The 16669-nt window shown below is 29.7% G+C and overlaps 1 protein-coding gene across 28 annotated transcripts in view; it reads right to left on the minus strand.

The window, feature by feature from the left end:
• The window catches only part of RIMS2 (regulating synaptic membrane exocytosis 2), a gene marked incomplete at its 5' end in the record, with an annotated part of 441015 nt that overhangs the window by 135215 nt on the left and 289131 nt on the right, over positions 1-16669 (minus strand). For 6 of the 28 annotated variants that reach the window (XM_084229244.1, XM_084229248.1, XM_084229233.1 and 3 more), the window contains one exon: positions 3844-3876. The exons of 21 other annotated variants lie outside the window; for them this stretch is intronic. In XM_084229244.1, coding sequence (XP_084085370.1) covers positions 3844-3876 — 33 coding nt within the window. The remainder of the gene's footprint in view (positions 1-3843; positions 3877-16669) is intronic. One more of the 28 variants, XM_084229227.1, reaches the window with a different exon arrangement.

A 16669-nucleotide genomic window follows, 5' to 3' on the forward strand; every position in this document is an offset into this window, starting at 1 on the left:
AAATCTAAAATCAAATTTTTGCTTCTTCAAAATGAATGATCAATTTCATTCCTCCATTCACCAAGTAGAATTATGTTGTAGTAACTAACTATACTTGGACCAATGAACACAAATGTAGGCCCTATGATTATGGTATACATACACTTCAATTTTTTATGTCTGGGAAGTGACTAGTGTTATGAGATTACTTTTTCATCACATTTTTGGTTGACAGAGGCACTTTTAGGGGGGCGGGGGCGGGAGGGGAGGGATTGGGGTCAGAATGGGGGGGCTGCAATTGTATGGGGAATATAACAATAAAATTTATAAAAAAAAAAAACATTTTTGGTTGAGGCATTAATAGGTGTTGATAAAGAAAAATAACCAGCTTGTGTATTCTTAAGAGACATGAATGATAAGCTAATACAGACATTACATTCCATTGGTCAGACACGCCAGTCAGTTTTTTAAAAGCCTGAATTTCATGACTTTTATTAAATGGGTGCAATCCATTCTGAATTGCATATCACAAAATGTACTGCTTTTTGAAATTCTTCTTATGACCTTCTCTATCACTCTCTATTTTTAGTTACTTTGAAACAGAATGCACTAGTCTCCATTTACCTGGAGACTTACATTTTTTGGTGCTAGTTGTACAAGAGTTAATACAGACCACACCCCAACTTACAGCATTAGGGGTCTACAACTAGAACTGAGAAAGGCCATTCTTCAGCTTACTTGCAACAGGAGGAAGGGAAGTATTAGAGAGCCATAGCTACAACTGCAGTTTTAAATTGATGCTGAGAAAGACTTCAGATTATGTTTAATTAGCACAATAATCTAGGACCTAATAATTGAAGCCAATATAACTTTCTCTTTCCTCCATAAATTTAACCATCTACATACAAACTAGATAGCATTTTTTCCTAAAGAAGTTGTTTCTATTATTAATCTTCTCCTCTTCCTTCAAACTCCAACTTTACTTTTATGCAAATCATGAAGATTCCTTATTTCACTTATTGAATTCCATTCCTAAAGCTTAAATTCTTTCATTTTTCCCTGTTACCAAATTAAATAGTCCATTCCTCCCCTTTCCCAGCACCTATTTTTTTCTTAATGTTTCTTAACATTTCCAATCGGTGATGTCAACTGAACTTATCCTATAATTCTTTCCTAATTCTCCCCATAATGCTGAAAGACACCCTAATTTTCTCCATTATTTATTTGGAAACCCTAGTCCTTTTACTTAAATTTTACATGCTCATTTCAGTTCTTATCCTGAATGGAAAACTGACGTTTCAACAAGAATTCCTCCATCAGAAATAACTTAGAAAGGAAACTACTCAAAATCATAAACCTTAGGTAGAAGCCTGGAAGTATTATCTGCATTCTCCCAAGTCTGCATTGCTGATTCCAAATTTACTTTTACAATTTAATATAAAATGTAATTTTATATTCATTTCTTTATATATTCTTGCTTACAATCTACTTCCCAGGCAATTTTCTTCATCTATTTTCTGTCAGTCTTAAACCTTCAATGATGTCCTATGGCATCGAAGTTTGGTTTTCTTGCCTTCCCAAACTATAATCCAGGGTCCATCCCAGAAACCCACTCCTAGGACCAAACACTTTATCTTCACATTGTTTGCAATTGTTTAACATTTGAAAATTCTAAGCAAATTAAATAAATCTCTGGCATAAATAAATAACAGGCTCCACTTGCTTCCACTAGTCACAATATCTTGAGAAATTCCAGTTTTTCACTGAACTCATTCTCTTCCGGTTCATTGAACACTACATGATTTAACTAGAATCTTAATATATCTAGGACATCACTGCAATTACGTTCCTTGACAGTCACTCGCAACATCCTCAACCTTTTTTTCTTTCTAATGTAACTGCCCACAAACTTCTACCCTTTATTTTATAATTTTCCCTAGCCATCAGGAGGCCTAATCTACATTCACGTCAACTTCTTCTTTTTAAATATAATCTTTCCCTTCACTTCAATCTGGTTTCCATTCTCCACAACTTCACTGAAATCCATCAGGCAAAGATCATTATTATTAGTTTCATGAATTAACAAGATATTTGTCTTCGCTGGAATTTTTCTTTGTTGAATATATCCCTCTTGAAAAACTCTTTTCTTGAATTCTTTTCTGGATATCTTCTTTTCTGGGTATCTTACTCTCTTTGAATGGTTCTTTTCAACAAAGCTTTCTGGTTCTTGTTCATCTGTTCATTCATTAAATATAAATAAATGTTGGTGATTCCAGAATTTCGATTCTTGGTACTATTCTTATTCTTCATATGTGTCTAGGAATTCTGTTCATTCCAATGGAATTAGTTAAATACTACCCATATTTCTTCTGTGTACCAGAAATATACACCCAAAACTTCTATTAGATTTTTATCATTGAGGATCCCAAAGGAACCTCAAACTCGACCCATCTCCAAACTGAACTCCATTTTCCCTTAAAACTTGCACAACCTATATTCACTATCTTGATCAAATATACATCCATTTACTTATTCAAACATTTCAATAATTAGATTATCTTATACCTCCTTTTTTCGGCATCAATACTATCCAATTAGTAACATCCAATCAGTAATCTGAGATTCTACATCTTTTAATAACTTCTGATTTATCAACTATGCCTACATGTACCTTAGTTCAGCCCATTATCATTCCTTAATTGATCAACTGCAATATATCAATAAATGATCTTTCTGCTTATATCATTCCAGGCCATTGTTTCTATAGACCTCCCAGGATAATCTTTCTAGAGACAAATACCTCATCTTGTTCCTCTCTTGCTCTACTTCCTTCAATTACTTACATGATCTTAAAGAAGCCTGCCTGCCCTTGCCTATGTTTGCACAAACTTGTTTGAAGGCATTTATCTATAGTTTCTTTTGCATGAAATGCTCTTAATACCTGAGGCAAACATCTTTCCAGCTTTTAACATGCTTTCTATGAAGTCATTCTTGAATTAATATCCATTCCTCTTGGGTGGAAATGATCATAAAATCCTTTGTGATACCATTGTATTCTATATAACATATAGATTTCTCATAGTATACATATTAGTATTGCATTAATTTGTTACACTCACACTAGAAAAAGCCAATGGAGACAGGTGACTACCTTGTGTGTTCTGTTATTTCCAGTACCTTGAATGGTACCACATAGCATGCGCTCAATAAATGTGTATTGAATGAATGTTCATTTTAGCTCAAGATAACATCTTCCATGAAGCCTTTTCTGGCCATCTAGTTGAAACAAATTTTATTTGACTATATTGCTTTGTAGAATATAATGCCAAAGTTGTCCATGTTGACACATAAACATGTTACCCATATATTTTAAGTCCTTGCTGATATCAATAGCTTGTTTGGGACAAGTACTTGGTCTTTATTATTCTCCATTGTTGACACATTGCTGAACTCATGATAAAGATAAAATACTTTTAGAAGTATGTAAAAAAAAGGAACAAATTTTATATCTAAAATAAGCTGAAGAACAAATTATGATTCATGGGTTAATGTAATCTTGCTAACTCCATATACAACATATACTTGAATATGGAGTTAGTTACCCAGTTGTGGAAAAATACATACATATATACACATATGCAAATTACATAAATTTAATTATTTTATTTTTATTTATCAAATTGGCGCAGTTGCTGTTAAAAGTTGAATATACAACTATCTGAAATAAAAATGCCTGCAAGATTTAATATTTTATTAAATTAGAGGAGTAGGAAAATTATGAAATGAATAAAATATAGTAGAAAATTATTAGGAAAAGTTAGATAAATGAAAAAGTAAGAAGGAAAAGCAGTAGAAGAGACAGACCTGCATGTCTTCTCCTTGTGGAGTCCACTTCTTCTGTGATCACATCGTGTAATGGACAGACATAGACAAAGGAGATGGGTGTGAGTGAATGTACTCAAAAGGTAAAAAGTGACTCTGAAGGGAAGGGCCTCAGTCATTTTGAGAAAGAATCCAGTGCACGGTTGTCGAAAGATATAATCAAACACACAAGATATTAAAAAGAAAAAGAAAAAAGAATATAGAAGAACTGATGGCAAATTGGTTAGCTACAGTGGGTTAATAGGATCAGAAAAATAAAGTTAATATAGAAATAAAGAGAATTCAAAGGTTTATAATTATTGATGAAAAGTCACTCCTGAACACTGATGCTGAAGAAAGATACCATTAGTGAAAACAAAGTTACTTGCAGGACCATAATATTTAAGACATTACTGAGCCCACTGAAAATCTGTCAAAATGCTTTTAGAATGTATAATCATCACCTAAAGAAAAGAATTTCATTAAATCACCATCAAAAAAAGTAATAAAAATAATTTCAACAGATCGATGCCGTTTAACTTTCCCAAAATGATCAGTGTACACATGAAAATAAGATGCAGCCATTAGAGCAAAAATATTTCACTGAATTACTTCAACCTAGCAAAATATTATCATAAAAATATTTTGGAGAGTAACAAATATAATAAAAACTGTAAGACGAATAGCTGAAATATGAGTTTATTTAAATATTAATAAATTAAATTCAATTTAGACAAATATTTGATTATATTCTTTTCTCATGCTTATTTATCCAGAAAATTCTCATAGTCACCACATAAACATCATTAAGTTTCTATTTTAATTTGCCCACTCAAATCTAACATTTACCATTACAGATATGGCACATATTTTAGAAATATTTCTTTCTCCATCACCAGAGGAGAAATTCAGAAGACACTATGTACAGTGGTTAAAAGCAGCAAGTTATTCTGAGAAAAAATTTCCTCTAAAGATTGAAGGGAGGTAGTGTTAGAATGATTGACAAAAATAAACAATATAACACAAAACTACAGTCCACTTTTATAATCAGCTACTCAGCTTTGAATCAATTATCACAAAATTCTTCAATCAAATATCACATTCACTTCTGCAACAGCCATATCAAAGTTACAAAAAACTTATTGTACCAAAAGACATTTGGAATATTGAAATTATAAATCTTGAGAGGGTTCTTTGCTATAACAAATTTCTTTTCGGAAAAGAGAGAAAATAAAATCTTTCCAATAGGAAAAAGATGTCAGTATGACCAAAACTTACTTCCTTAGAAAAAAAATGAAATCCTAGTATGAATTACAGAGAACAGAAAAAGGAAGCTTAATATCACTTTGATTTATCTTTTAATACTACAAGAGTCCATCTTTGACCTGTTCAAAAATTAGACATTAAATCCCATCATAATTATAATCCAGACTCTGCTAATTGGATCGACAGCTAGGAAAATTCTATCCTCCTAAAATGTATTCATATATTAATATGAGAGATGCCAATCTTTTTCATTTCCAGTCTACCCATATCACAAAGAAGACAGAAAAATCAGATATACATTAATAATACAGATTATTGCTAAATTGTGTCATATCTTACATTATTTCTTATATTCAAAATTTCCCAATATAAATATTTACTTTAGTAGTCAAGAGTTTCCTTGAATAGGAACTGGATGAAATATCTGCTAGTGTATATTTCATCTCTAAGAAAACATTTTACTTTCTTGTTGAGAACATAAAAACAATACAAATAAATGAAGCTTCTTTGTCTGGTATTTTCCTGCATCTTACATTATTTTGTGATGGCACTGAGAAAATGTATTTCATGATATATGGGTTGAAAATTTTCAAAATTCTTCTTACAGAATAACTGAGGTATATAGAGTTCAAGTGACTTACCCAAGGTCACAAAACAAGTTCAGTAGCAGTACCAAAAACAGAACAGAGGTATCCTGATTACCAAGACAATTTTCTTTCTACTAAGTTGTTACATGACCCAATAAAAATATGAAATAAAAAGCCAAACAAGGATAAAACAACAAAAAAAACCTTCCCATGGAAACATCTTAACTGTACATTTTATTTATATATTCTTTAATTAGAATGTTCTTAAAAAGTGGTATATGCTACAGCTATGCAGTAACTGATGTTTGTGAGGAATATTAACATTAATAATTTAGTTTTTAGTAGAAAATACAAAATTTATATTACATAAAAGCATGAAATGATTTTGATAGTGATCCCATTACTAAATGACTTTAAATATTTTCCCATCATTTATGCGAACATGTTCTATTAATAAATAGGTTTTAACAAATCTTAAATAAAAAATCACTTAATTTTAATTTGCAGAGATTATTAATTCAAATCATAAATCCTAAAGCATAGGATTTTTCCACTTACACTAAATAATTTTTCATAATTTCCACTTACACTAAATCAGTATATTCAAAATTATTTTTTGGCTTTCTTATCTTCCTTGTGTTAGTTTTTATTATACACAATTTGCTTTAAGACAGTGTGAGTTTAAAAGAGAAACTCTTATTAAAACAGATATGTCTTATTTAAAGGGTAATAAATTAAATTAAAGTACTTATTTCACAAATATTATTGCAATGAGTCAGAATTCAGTGAATCTTGAACCGGATTACCCTCTTCACCATTCCTATTGCCCTATTTTTCTTTTAATCATTACTTTGCCATAAACATTCCAATTTTCAGTAGTTAGTGACTGTTCTAATGAGAACTCTTTACAATGCTTCATTTAAGCAATAACCTGTTAGAGTTACTAAGTTATGTGTATGTTGGTCTTTAATCTGTTTTAAGTATACAGAAGATAAACAGATGTATATAATAATCAATTTTATTAATTTTTTTGGTAAGCTCATGAGAATGAATATGTCGGTTTTTATGTAAAATTTTGTGCAAATCCCCATTTTTCTGTTACCAGTATAATCTTAACTATATCATTTCTCACTAAACATCTCAAATTAAATAGAAATAATAATCCGCAATAAACTTTAAAAAGGCATATAGATAGGACCTGTTTGTCCATAAGGTATATGAGATCTATTTCAAACTTTGTTGATAAGCTATAGTTCCCCTTTATCATCATTCACAATGAATATATTTTTGGTGTTATTAGCAGACTTGTGCTGGAACACAGGTGTATTCTACAGGAGCAAACTTTCTGTTAAAAAGATTCTTGTCAATGAAACAGAAGTTCAAGATTTAAAGTATGAAACGTATAGCCTTAGGATGTTTACTTTCAAATATATGTGGAATATAGAGAAACTAAATAAGGTTCAGATACAGACAAGCTTAAAAACTGACCCTTGAAAGTTGACTATAGAACTGATGCATCCAGACAGGGGAGGTGTGAAAACACAGAGAAAAGGGAGCAAAATGGACTGGTGTGCTAATCTATGGGTGATCTGGTGGCAGTGGCACTGTGGTAGAAAATACCTGAGGGGGGTATCCTAGACTTTCAGATAACAACAATAATATAAGCTAATGCTATCACAATAAAAATGTGCATGTGTGTGTAAATCCAAAATAAACAAATGTAGAAAATAAATGTAGAATACTAAAAAAAAAAAAAGCCTAAATTAGGAGAAACTCAATGATACAAAGATCAGAATAGACCAAGAATATAAAAACAAAATTTTACAAAGTTTACAGATTTCAAATTAAAAATCACTAACAAAAATCTTGTCAAAAAATTCCTCAGGGCCTCCCCTGGTGGCGCAGTGGTTGAGCGCTGGGTTGCGAGGCTGCCCGCAGCCTCTGCAGCGCCAGTTCGATCCCCGGCCACCAGTGAGGGTCCCACCAAAAAAAAAAAAAAAAAAAAAAATCCTCAATCCAAACAATCTGAGTTTTAAAAAACTATCACTTTCCATAATTTTGCATAAACAAACTTAATTTTGCATAATTTTCCACAAACAACCATAAAATTACTGATCATTTAAAATAAAGTCTACCTCTAAATAAGCAAGTAGATTATTTAAAAATAATTTGCCAAACTAACAAAAAATGTTTTTAAGTCTTCTTTCCTAATCCTGTGCTTTTTATCCTGATTTTTATATTTGAAGACTGACACTACACAATTTTAAATGCAGAAGGAAAATACACTTAGGGTGTCGCAGAAGTTTAAAATAATTTATATTCAAACTACAGCATGCTATGTATCATATGAAAAAAAAGTCACAGAAATAGTTTTAGATTTATAAATTAATCTGTATCTTCAGAGGAAATTGAACAAACTTTAAATGAACAATTAAATTCATAATAAAATTTTCATTCATTTACAGGTAAATATGGTTGTTAACAAAGAACTTCATATTTACTTATAAGGCTCCAGTAGTAATTAATTCCAAAATTCTAATGGCTGATTTTTGTTGTAAAAAATATTTATTTAGTTTGCTTTTTTTGCTCTTTCTATAACCATCCCAACATAATTAGAAATGCCAATGTGCTAATACTGACCAAGGTCACAACCTTAATGCTTTTTCCCAGATTAGATTAGACCAGCATGTAAATAGAAGACTAATCTAGAATAGTGATTGAGAGTAAAATAAACTGTTTCTATCTCTAAGAAATGTCAAAATATTCAAAAATAAGGATACAAGTCTATGACATCAAAATACTCAAGAAAAATGCTCAAGTATAAAATACACTAATAAAATACATCGTTGAGTATTTACTTTCTCTTCAGATAAATTTTATAAAGCACAATTCCAAAGGAAGGGCTAAGTAAAAAAAAAAAAAAAACAACACCACCACCCCATCTTCCCACAGTTATAGATCCATAAGGAATACAATATGGAAATTTCCATGTTGGAAAAAGTTGAAGGTTAATTCATTAACCACACCATATAATGCTAACACTTGGGGCTTATGCACACATTACTATATTATAGTAAGTAGTAAAACATAACTTGTTATTTTGATTATTTCTATTTCCAAAATTATATATATATATATATATATATATATATATATATATATAGTACTCCAGCAAAATGTTTCATTGCCCTGACTTTTCCAGAAGGGAAAAAACAGACATTTTCCAGCTATGATACACCAAGGTAAATAGCACTGCTATGGTTTTAGGGTAAATAAAATAAGGACAACTAAGTCAATTCAATATTTTCTAGATAGAATGTTAGAAAATAGCAAAACAATACCAAGGATTCTATTATAAATAGCATCAAATACAAAAATTATTTAAAATTGTTATTTGAAGATCTGAACTATTTAAGTCCAAGAATTTCTCATTTTGGATAACCTGAGAAGTTGTATCAGTTCTAAAACATTCATTCAGTTTAAATGAAATTAGCTTTCCCATCATGCTCTGTTATACTCCATTAAAAAATGATTTTTTATGTAAAAGTTGTTCTTTGCCAAGATAAATTTCTAATTACTTCAAGAACAGATAAACTGACAAGTGAAAATAATAAAATTCAATGGATTAAAGTTTGTTTGCAATGTTTAATAACAATGCATTATTATAGATCAACTATCTTAGTCTAGCATCAGACAGCTCATTGAAAACATAACCAACAGAATTTTCCAAACTCATATATATTCTCAGTTTGCATTAACAATATTTCATTACCAACATGGGCTAAACAAAATCTAACCTACATTCCACAAGAAGAAGACATTTATTTACTCTAAACATTATCCACAAAATTTGTGTTTTAAGATTATTTGTAGGATTCTTATATGCTATACTCACACAAAGATGTCAGCATGATAAATATTACTAAACTAAAAGTAAATCATCCCTTTTTTGTTGATAATCCCCTCAGGACAGCGTCATTCAAAGATAGCAATCTTTCTTTGGAAAAAAAAAAGCATATATATATATATATATATATATATATATATATATATACACAAATTTGTATTACTTAAAGTCCATCCAAATATTTGTTAACTCATTTTTTAATCTATATAATGTCAGTTATTTCTTCAGCTCTACAGTATTGTATTTAAAACAAATATTTCAAGTCATGTATTATTGTTAACATACTTCCTAAAAAGGCAAAAGTTCCAGGTACAGCTCTTACATAAATTTTCATAAAACAAAAGAAGAAAAATATAACAATAGATGCTATTGATACACAGATGACTTTCCATGTGCGATTTGAGTTCAAGTTCTTACACACTTTTACTAATGCCACAAGCTCACAATAATCTTCTGATGAAGAATCTTTGACAATTAATGGAAGATAAGCTCTTCCGTTTTAGTGGAAGAAAAATTATGTATTAAACACCAATAAAATTACCTGATTACAAATATTGTAAATGCACCTAATTATGAAATAAAGAATAATTCCAAATGTTTTCTATTAAGCCCAGGCTCAAAAAACATGTTATTGAAATGTAATTAGCCCCATTCGATAGCCATATTTCACTATAATTTTACCTAAAGTTTCAATAATTAAAGTTACTCTGTATACATCATACTTTTCCTTTATAAACAAAATAATATTCATGGAACTCTAAAATTTAACATTATGTTTACTACCTTATTATGTTACATACTTACTCATGACATTTAGGGCTTGAATTTCCACGGCCACTTTGAATTTTCTAGTTTATAGGAAAACACAAAATTGCTCAAAAAAAAACCTACAAACATTTTAAACCATGACATTTAGGTACTCTTCATATTAATTTTTCCCTACTGCACACACAGTTTCTATTCAAGTAGAGGGCTTAAATGATTTAAAAATACATATATGTGAGACCAATTAATATTAAGACATCATTAACATTTTGTGTTTGTGAGATTTACAGATATTTTTAGCCAAACACATTGTTTCATGATTTTAATATACAATGTAACTAATTCATATATGTATACATATATATAAAATCAGATTTTATGGGAAGGCAAATTATTTATGACCAAGGATAGTTCACACAGCATACAATATAGCAAGGAGAGACTTTACAATAATAATTTTTGTTATGTATATAATAACAAAATATTAATTGTATACTTTGTTTACTTTTAAAAATATCCTTAAATATATTAAGTTAATTTCTATTTCCAAAAAAAAAAAAACTAAGTGATTCAAATTGAAGATTTGAAAAACATATTTTTCTTACAATTTTATGGATATACTTAAATTCCCAATGTTATCTCTAGTTTACTTTATTAAATTTTCATATGCACTGTTTGATTAAACAAGAATTCACAAATTAACACATTTGGGCTATGCTATTTTTCCTTGTTCTCCAAACTTGCTATGAAACTAAAACTTTTTCTCAAAGCACCCTATTTGTCTCTTTAACTGCATCATCACAGTTGCAATAACTGAATGATTAATACAATTATTTTTTGTTTTATGTATTTTTGCCAGAAGGTAAACTCTATGAGGGCAATTATTGCATTTGTCTTTCTATCTGAATAACTCAATGCCAACTGCAGTGCCTGGCATACAACAGGATAGCAATGAATACTTGTTTAATAATTAGTTTAAACACTGACATATTTTAAAATATAGAGTTTAGAGGTCTAACATGAATGAGTCACCACATAAAAATACATTAACACTGTCACGATAGACACAGCCTTTTAAATGATGATGTCATTATCCAAAACTCCAATGTAGTCTAAAATTTTCATTGCAATCTCATTCGATTACTGAATAACGTTAGGCTGATTATAATGCTGATTATCTCTGCATATTGTTCCTCTTCATTTTATTCCTGATTCAAGTTTTTCTCTTCTACTTAGTTAATCATAACTCTCCAACAAAAAAGGAGAGAGTAAAATAATATTAATCCATTGGTAGAACTAATGGTTTGAAGAGACTCATTGAATCCACATACCATAGTATACTTCTTTCCTGCTGCTGGCAGTAGTATTAGCTCTAGAAGTTGTACATAACTTATTACCAATATGCAGTATAATTCCTTGATAGAATTTGCAAATAAAATAAGAAATGACCTACTAAGACAAACTTTAAATAATATATTGAGCTTTCTGTAATACTTTTAAAGGAAGCAAGTTACCTCCATTAATGTACTTCAGTTTGAGTCAAAACAGCAAGATACATAAATGACCATTTAGTTTGAATTAGTTAATTTTTCCTAAAGATACAATCTTAGTAATAAAACAATTCTTGTTTTTTCAAAAATACAAAGAATTAGTTTTCTTAACAAATCATGAAATAAAAGTATTCACCACTCTACTCTAAATAAGCTCTACACACTATAAAGTTCATACCAAAATAAAAATTAGGTACAACAAGCACACATGTACTTTAAAAGCATGAAATGCAATATTTATTGTCTCATGCTTTCAATAGTTTTCCAAACCCTGACAAACCTGGCTCAGATTGGTGTTTCTTTTTCGGCAATGGTTTGTCATCACTTATTGTACCATTCACTTTTTTCTGCTGGTCTTCCCATGTAACTTCTAGTATAAACCAAAAGAAATAATCAGGGTTTATCAGAAACATTAGATAATAAGAACCTAGAATACTTTGGGATCTAATTTATCTTTTACCCCTATATGTTTCCCTAAAGTCTTAGCATTAAATAGTTAATGTTTTAAATATAGTAATGGGACATTATTTGAATTTTTTATATATTTCAAAATCGAAAGCACTAAAATTTACTTCCAATAAATTCCAAAATTTATTTTCAGTAAAATGAATGGAACCAAGGTATGAAGAAACGTAATTTAAATGCTTTCACAAATTTATTTTTAAAATAAATATTTTGTAAACATTGTTTTATTGCAGTGAAATGAAGTGTTCATATGGAATTAAAATGAAGAAATTTTTACACATATCAAGAGGAAATTAATAAATACATTTCAATGTGATAAGACAATATAGCTATTTATTACAACTATATTTAATAGATTATCATATAATTATTACATAATAATTATATAAATTAATAGATTTAATAGAAAAATATGTTTTACATGATATCATTTCAATTAAAATTTATACTAGTTTGATATTGAATATGAGTTTACTGGCTTATCTAAGATTATTTAGAAGTATTTGTAATGTGGTATAATATTTATTCAACAAATATATATTCAACAACTACTATAATCCAGGCATGTCAAGGCACTGAGGATATAACAGCAAACAAAACAGACAAAATCCATGCTCTCATAAAGTTTATATGCTAGTGGAACAAATTCTAAACAAGATAAAGAAATAAAGTATTTTGTGACTTAGATACTGACAAGTCCTAAGAAGACAAATATGAAGACAACAAGAAAAAAACAAAATGTTCAGGGTATGATCAAAGTTTAAACAGAGTAGTCACAGAAATCAACACAAAGAGGTAATTTTTGAGTAAAAAAAGTAGTGAGGGAGTTTGTCATATGTTATTTGGGAAAAGGGCAGTGCAGACAGAAGAACAGTACATGCAAATGTCCTAACATGAAATATTGTCTAACATGTTTAAAAAAGCAAAGAAGCAGATCTCCGTGACCAGAGCAGAGTGAATGATGGAGATAATTACAGATAATGAGATTAAAGAAACAAATAGATCATTCACTCGTAGATTATGTATGAGAAAATTCAATGGTTACCACTTAATTTTATTCTCATAATCTCACTTCTAAACTTAAGTGTATATTTGCCTATCTTTTTATTCACCTGTTTCTAAAGCTATCCTATAAGTCCATTAGATAGTTATCATAAAACATACATTTGAATCCCTATAAAGTTTCACCATGCTATACATATTCTTTGCCACCTCATCTATCTTTGGTCATAAATTGCAGAGTACTAACATAGTTCACAATAAGCCAAGCAAAACAGAACTAGGAAGATAAAAATCACTATCAAAAAATAGGAAAAAAATGCTATATTGAAACATCAAATACTGAAGATTTTGGATATATATTTTGATATGTATTTTTGACATTTATACTGTTAGAATTGATTACATTATGAGTGTTTTCCAGTTCCTAGAGCTGATATAAACACTATTAGTTATTCTTCATAATAATAATAATCTGGTTCAACAAAAATCAGCTAGTGTAAAGAAAGTTCTTGCTTTAGGAATAGAAAAGTTGTACTTGGGTGTAACTGACACCCTGATTTTCTAATAAGTAAATATTTGCTAAAGATGCAGTACAGGATTCCTAAACAGTAAATAATCTGGATTAATGTGCCATATTTCAATGAACTGATAGTAGAAAAAGAAATCTTAAAACCTTTAACGAATATACAAATTTTCTGATAAATTCCAAGACTTTAGTTACAAGAACAAAGGAATCAGCTGTTCCTTAATCAAATGTTAATCTGTAGTAACACACACAAAAAAAACCCAACAGACTAATTTTCTCATGTTGAAAAAGATAAGTTCATTAACAATAAAGGTATTTCTTGATTTTCCAGGTCCTGTGTTTTTGGCTATCCAGCAATAAACAATACAGAAGATTTCACAAACATTACAGAGTTATTCTTCAAAACAAATTTTCTAAAATCCTGTACAGTTGTAATTTTAAAAAGTAGTTTTAGTTTTTACCACATCTGACAGCTTGTGATGTTCGAAAGTAGAAGGCACACTAATTTTTGAAGACAGTGTGTGCAGAGTAAATGACTTATTTTAAAAATGGCTCAACCTATCTGTAACTTGGCAAAAACTATCTTCTGAAGTGTGGCAGGAAAAAATTTTAATGTGACATGTTTAATTTTTAAAGACTGGTTGAGTTGACAAACATTTTAGTTTCTGATAAATTGTTCATTGTCCTGTGTTGAAAAAATATTAACATATATTATTGAAAATCTATTATATGTCAATGACATATAAAAAAGTCCTATAACCATAAGGATATAATAAAAATACCAGCTATAAAACAGTGAAAGAACTAGGTCAAGTGCATCAATAATTGATAAAAGAGGAAGCTAAATGACCAGACTGAGCCAGGAATAGTGGCTTTAGGAACATTTCTATTATTAACTAGGTGTAGAACCTTAGGCAAGTGTCACAGCCTCTCTGGTCTTCAGTTGTTATATATGAAGTGAGAAAACTGGCCTTGAAAATTTCTAAAGTTACCTGCAGCTCTAAAATTACAGAGTGGCTCTTCTTATGATTTGAGACTGATTAGTCCTATTTTGTGGAAGCACACCTTTACCAGAGATGATGAAATTAAGACCCTGAAAGTTTAGACTATTTTCCAAAAGTTCTAAATGTGGCTACTGTTAAATCTTATATTGAAACCCACAGGTCTATTTTTACAATAGAATTAAAGATCAAGAAAGAACAAAATTGACTACTGGCTCAATTCATTTATCACCCAAAACACAATGGTAAAACCTATCCTTATCTTGACCCTTTTGAATTTAAAAGCAAAATAGTTTTATATCAGGAAAAAATTTAAGTTGATTGAAAACTGTCTTTGTTACATTAAACAAAAATAGCTAAAATATTCCCAAGCATGCAACACCTTAAAGATATCTTTTCTTCCCCCGCCGAAAAGATAGTCTTTTCAATTATAGGACTAGTGTGATAATTTAAAAAACAAAATAGTCTTCTCAATGTTAACTAGCAAAGATGTTAAAACTGAAATTTAAGTACAAAGTATTAGTCCATGATATTGCATATGTACTGTCAAAAGGTAAAAAGTGAAAATGAGAGATGTATAATGTATCTAATTGGTAATTATTACTTTGAATGAACATATGCCAATCTGCTTACATATAAACCAGGAATTCATTCAAGTACAGAAAAAAGTTCGTTTTAGGGGGCAATTTTTTTCACCAATAATTTTATTGAATATTTTAAAATTACATTGAGTAAATACTCAGTTGTGAACTCAAATTTCTTAAATGTCATAATTGAAATTTTTTTCTCAACGGTAGGAACAGCACAAGGGACTATGGTGATGGTGCATGGGTGAACTGGTGGTGGGAATTTTACAGGGATTACACCTAAGAGGAGAAAGTATACATTGTACAAAAAATGAAGAATGATGTAAAATTTATATAAAATAAAAATTAAAATGAAATTTTGTTTCTAAAATTCAATAAAATAAGCAGAAATAATTTTTAAGAGATTTGAAATTTTTGAATGATTGCTATGCTTATTCCATCTTTAATTTGTAGTTATAAACATTTAAAGGCTGATTTGATACATATTAGGTAATATGAAGAATGACTTTATTCATGAAGACTGAACCATGAGGCAATATTTTAAAGAGCTTTTATGGAACCCACATTTACAAAATAACTGCATTCCAGCTAATCTTCATCACACCATAAAGTCAATCCTATATCAACACTATATTTAACGAACACAAATTCCCATATTACAAAGTTTCTATCTGTATAATACTGTATGTTTCAATATAGCCTCACCTTAAAATGTGTTTTTATAGGTTAGAAAACAAAGAGCTGATTAACAATGATAAGAACTAATAGTTATTATGTTCAGACAATGTCACACACAATACTTTGATTCTTGAAGCAGAATATTGGAAATGAAAGAAATAAGCTGACATTTTTTTCTCTCAGATGAATTACTTGGGCTAGAGTCATAGAGTTGGTACACAGCAAAGCCAGCTCTAAATCAAGGCTCCAAAACCTCTGGTCTTTCTCTAGTACCATATCACCTCCCGAAGATTGTTATTTTCAGCAACAAAAGATGGCTTTGGAGCTGTATTCAGATGTCAAAAATAACGGGTCTTGGTCAATGGTTAGAATTTGCAGAAAGGTATGAAGAGGGAAGGAGCTTCTTTTCTAAATCTAATTCGTCAGCTGAGGTATTGGGAACAGATGAAATAAGTTGAGCAAAGGGAAAGAAAGGTAAAATAAGACAAATTCTTT

This window comes from Talpa europaea (assembly GCF_964194135.1).
Source record: "Talpa europaea genome assembly, chromosome: 3".
NCBI lineage: Eukaryota > Metazoa > Chordata > Mammalia > Eulipotyphla > Talpidae > Talpa > Talpa europaea.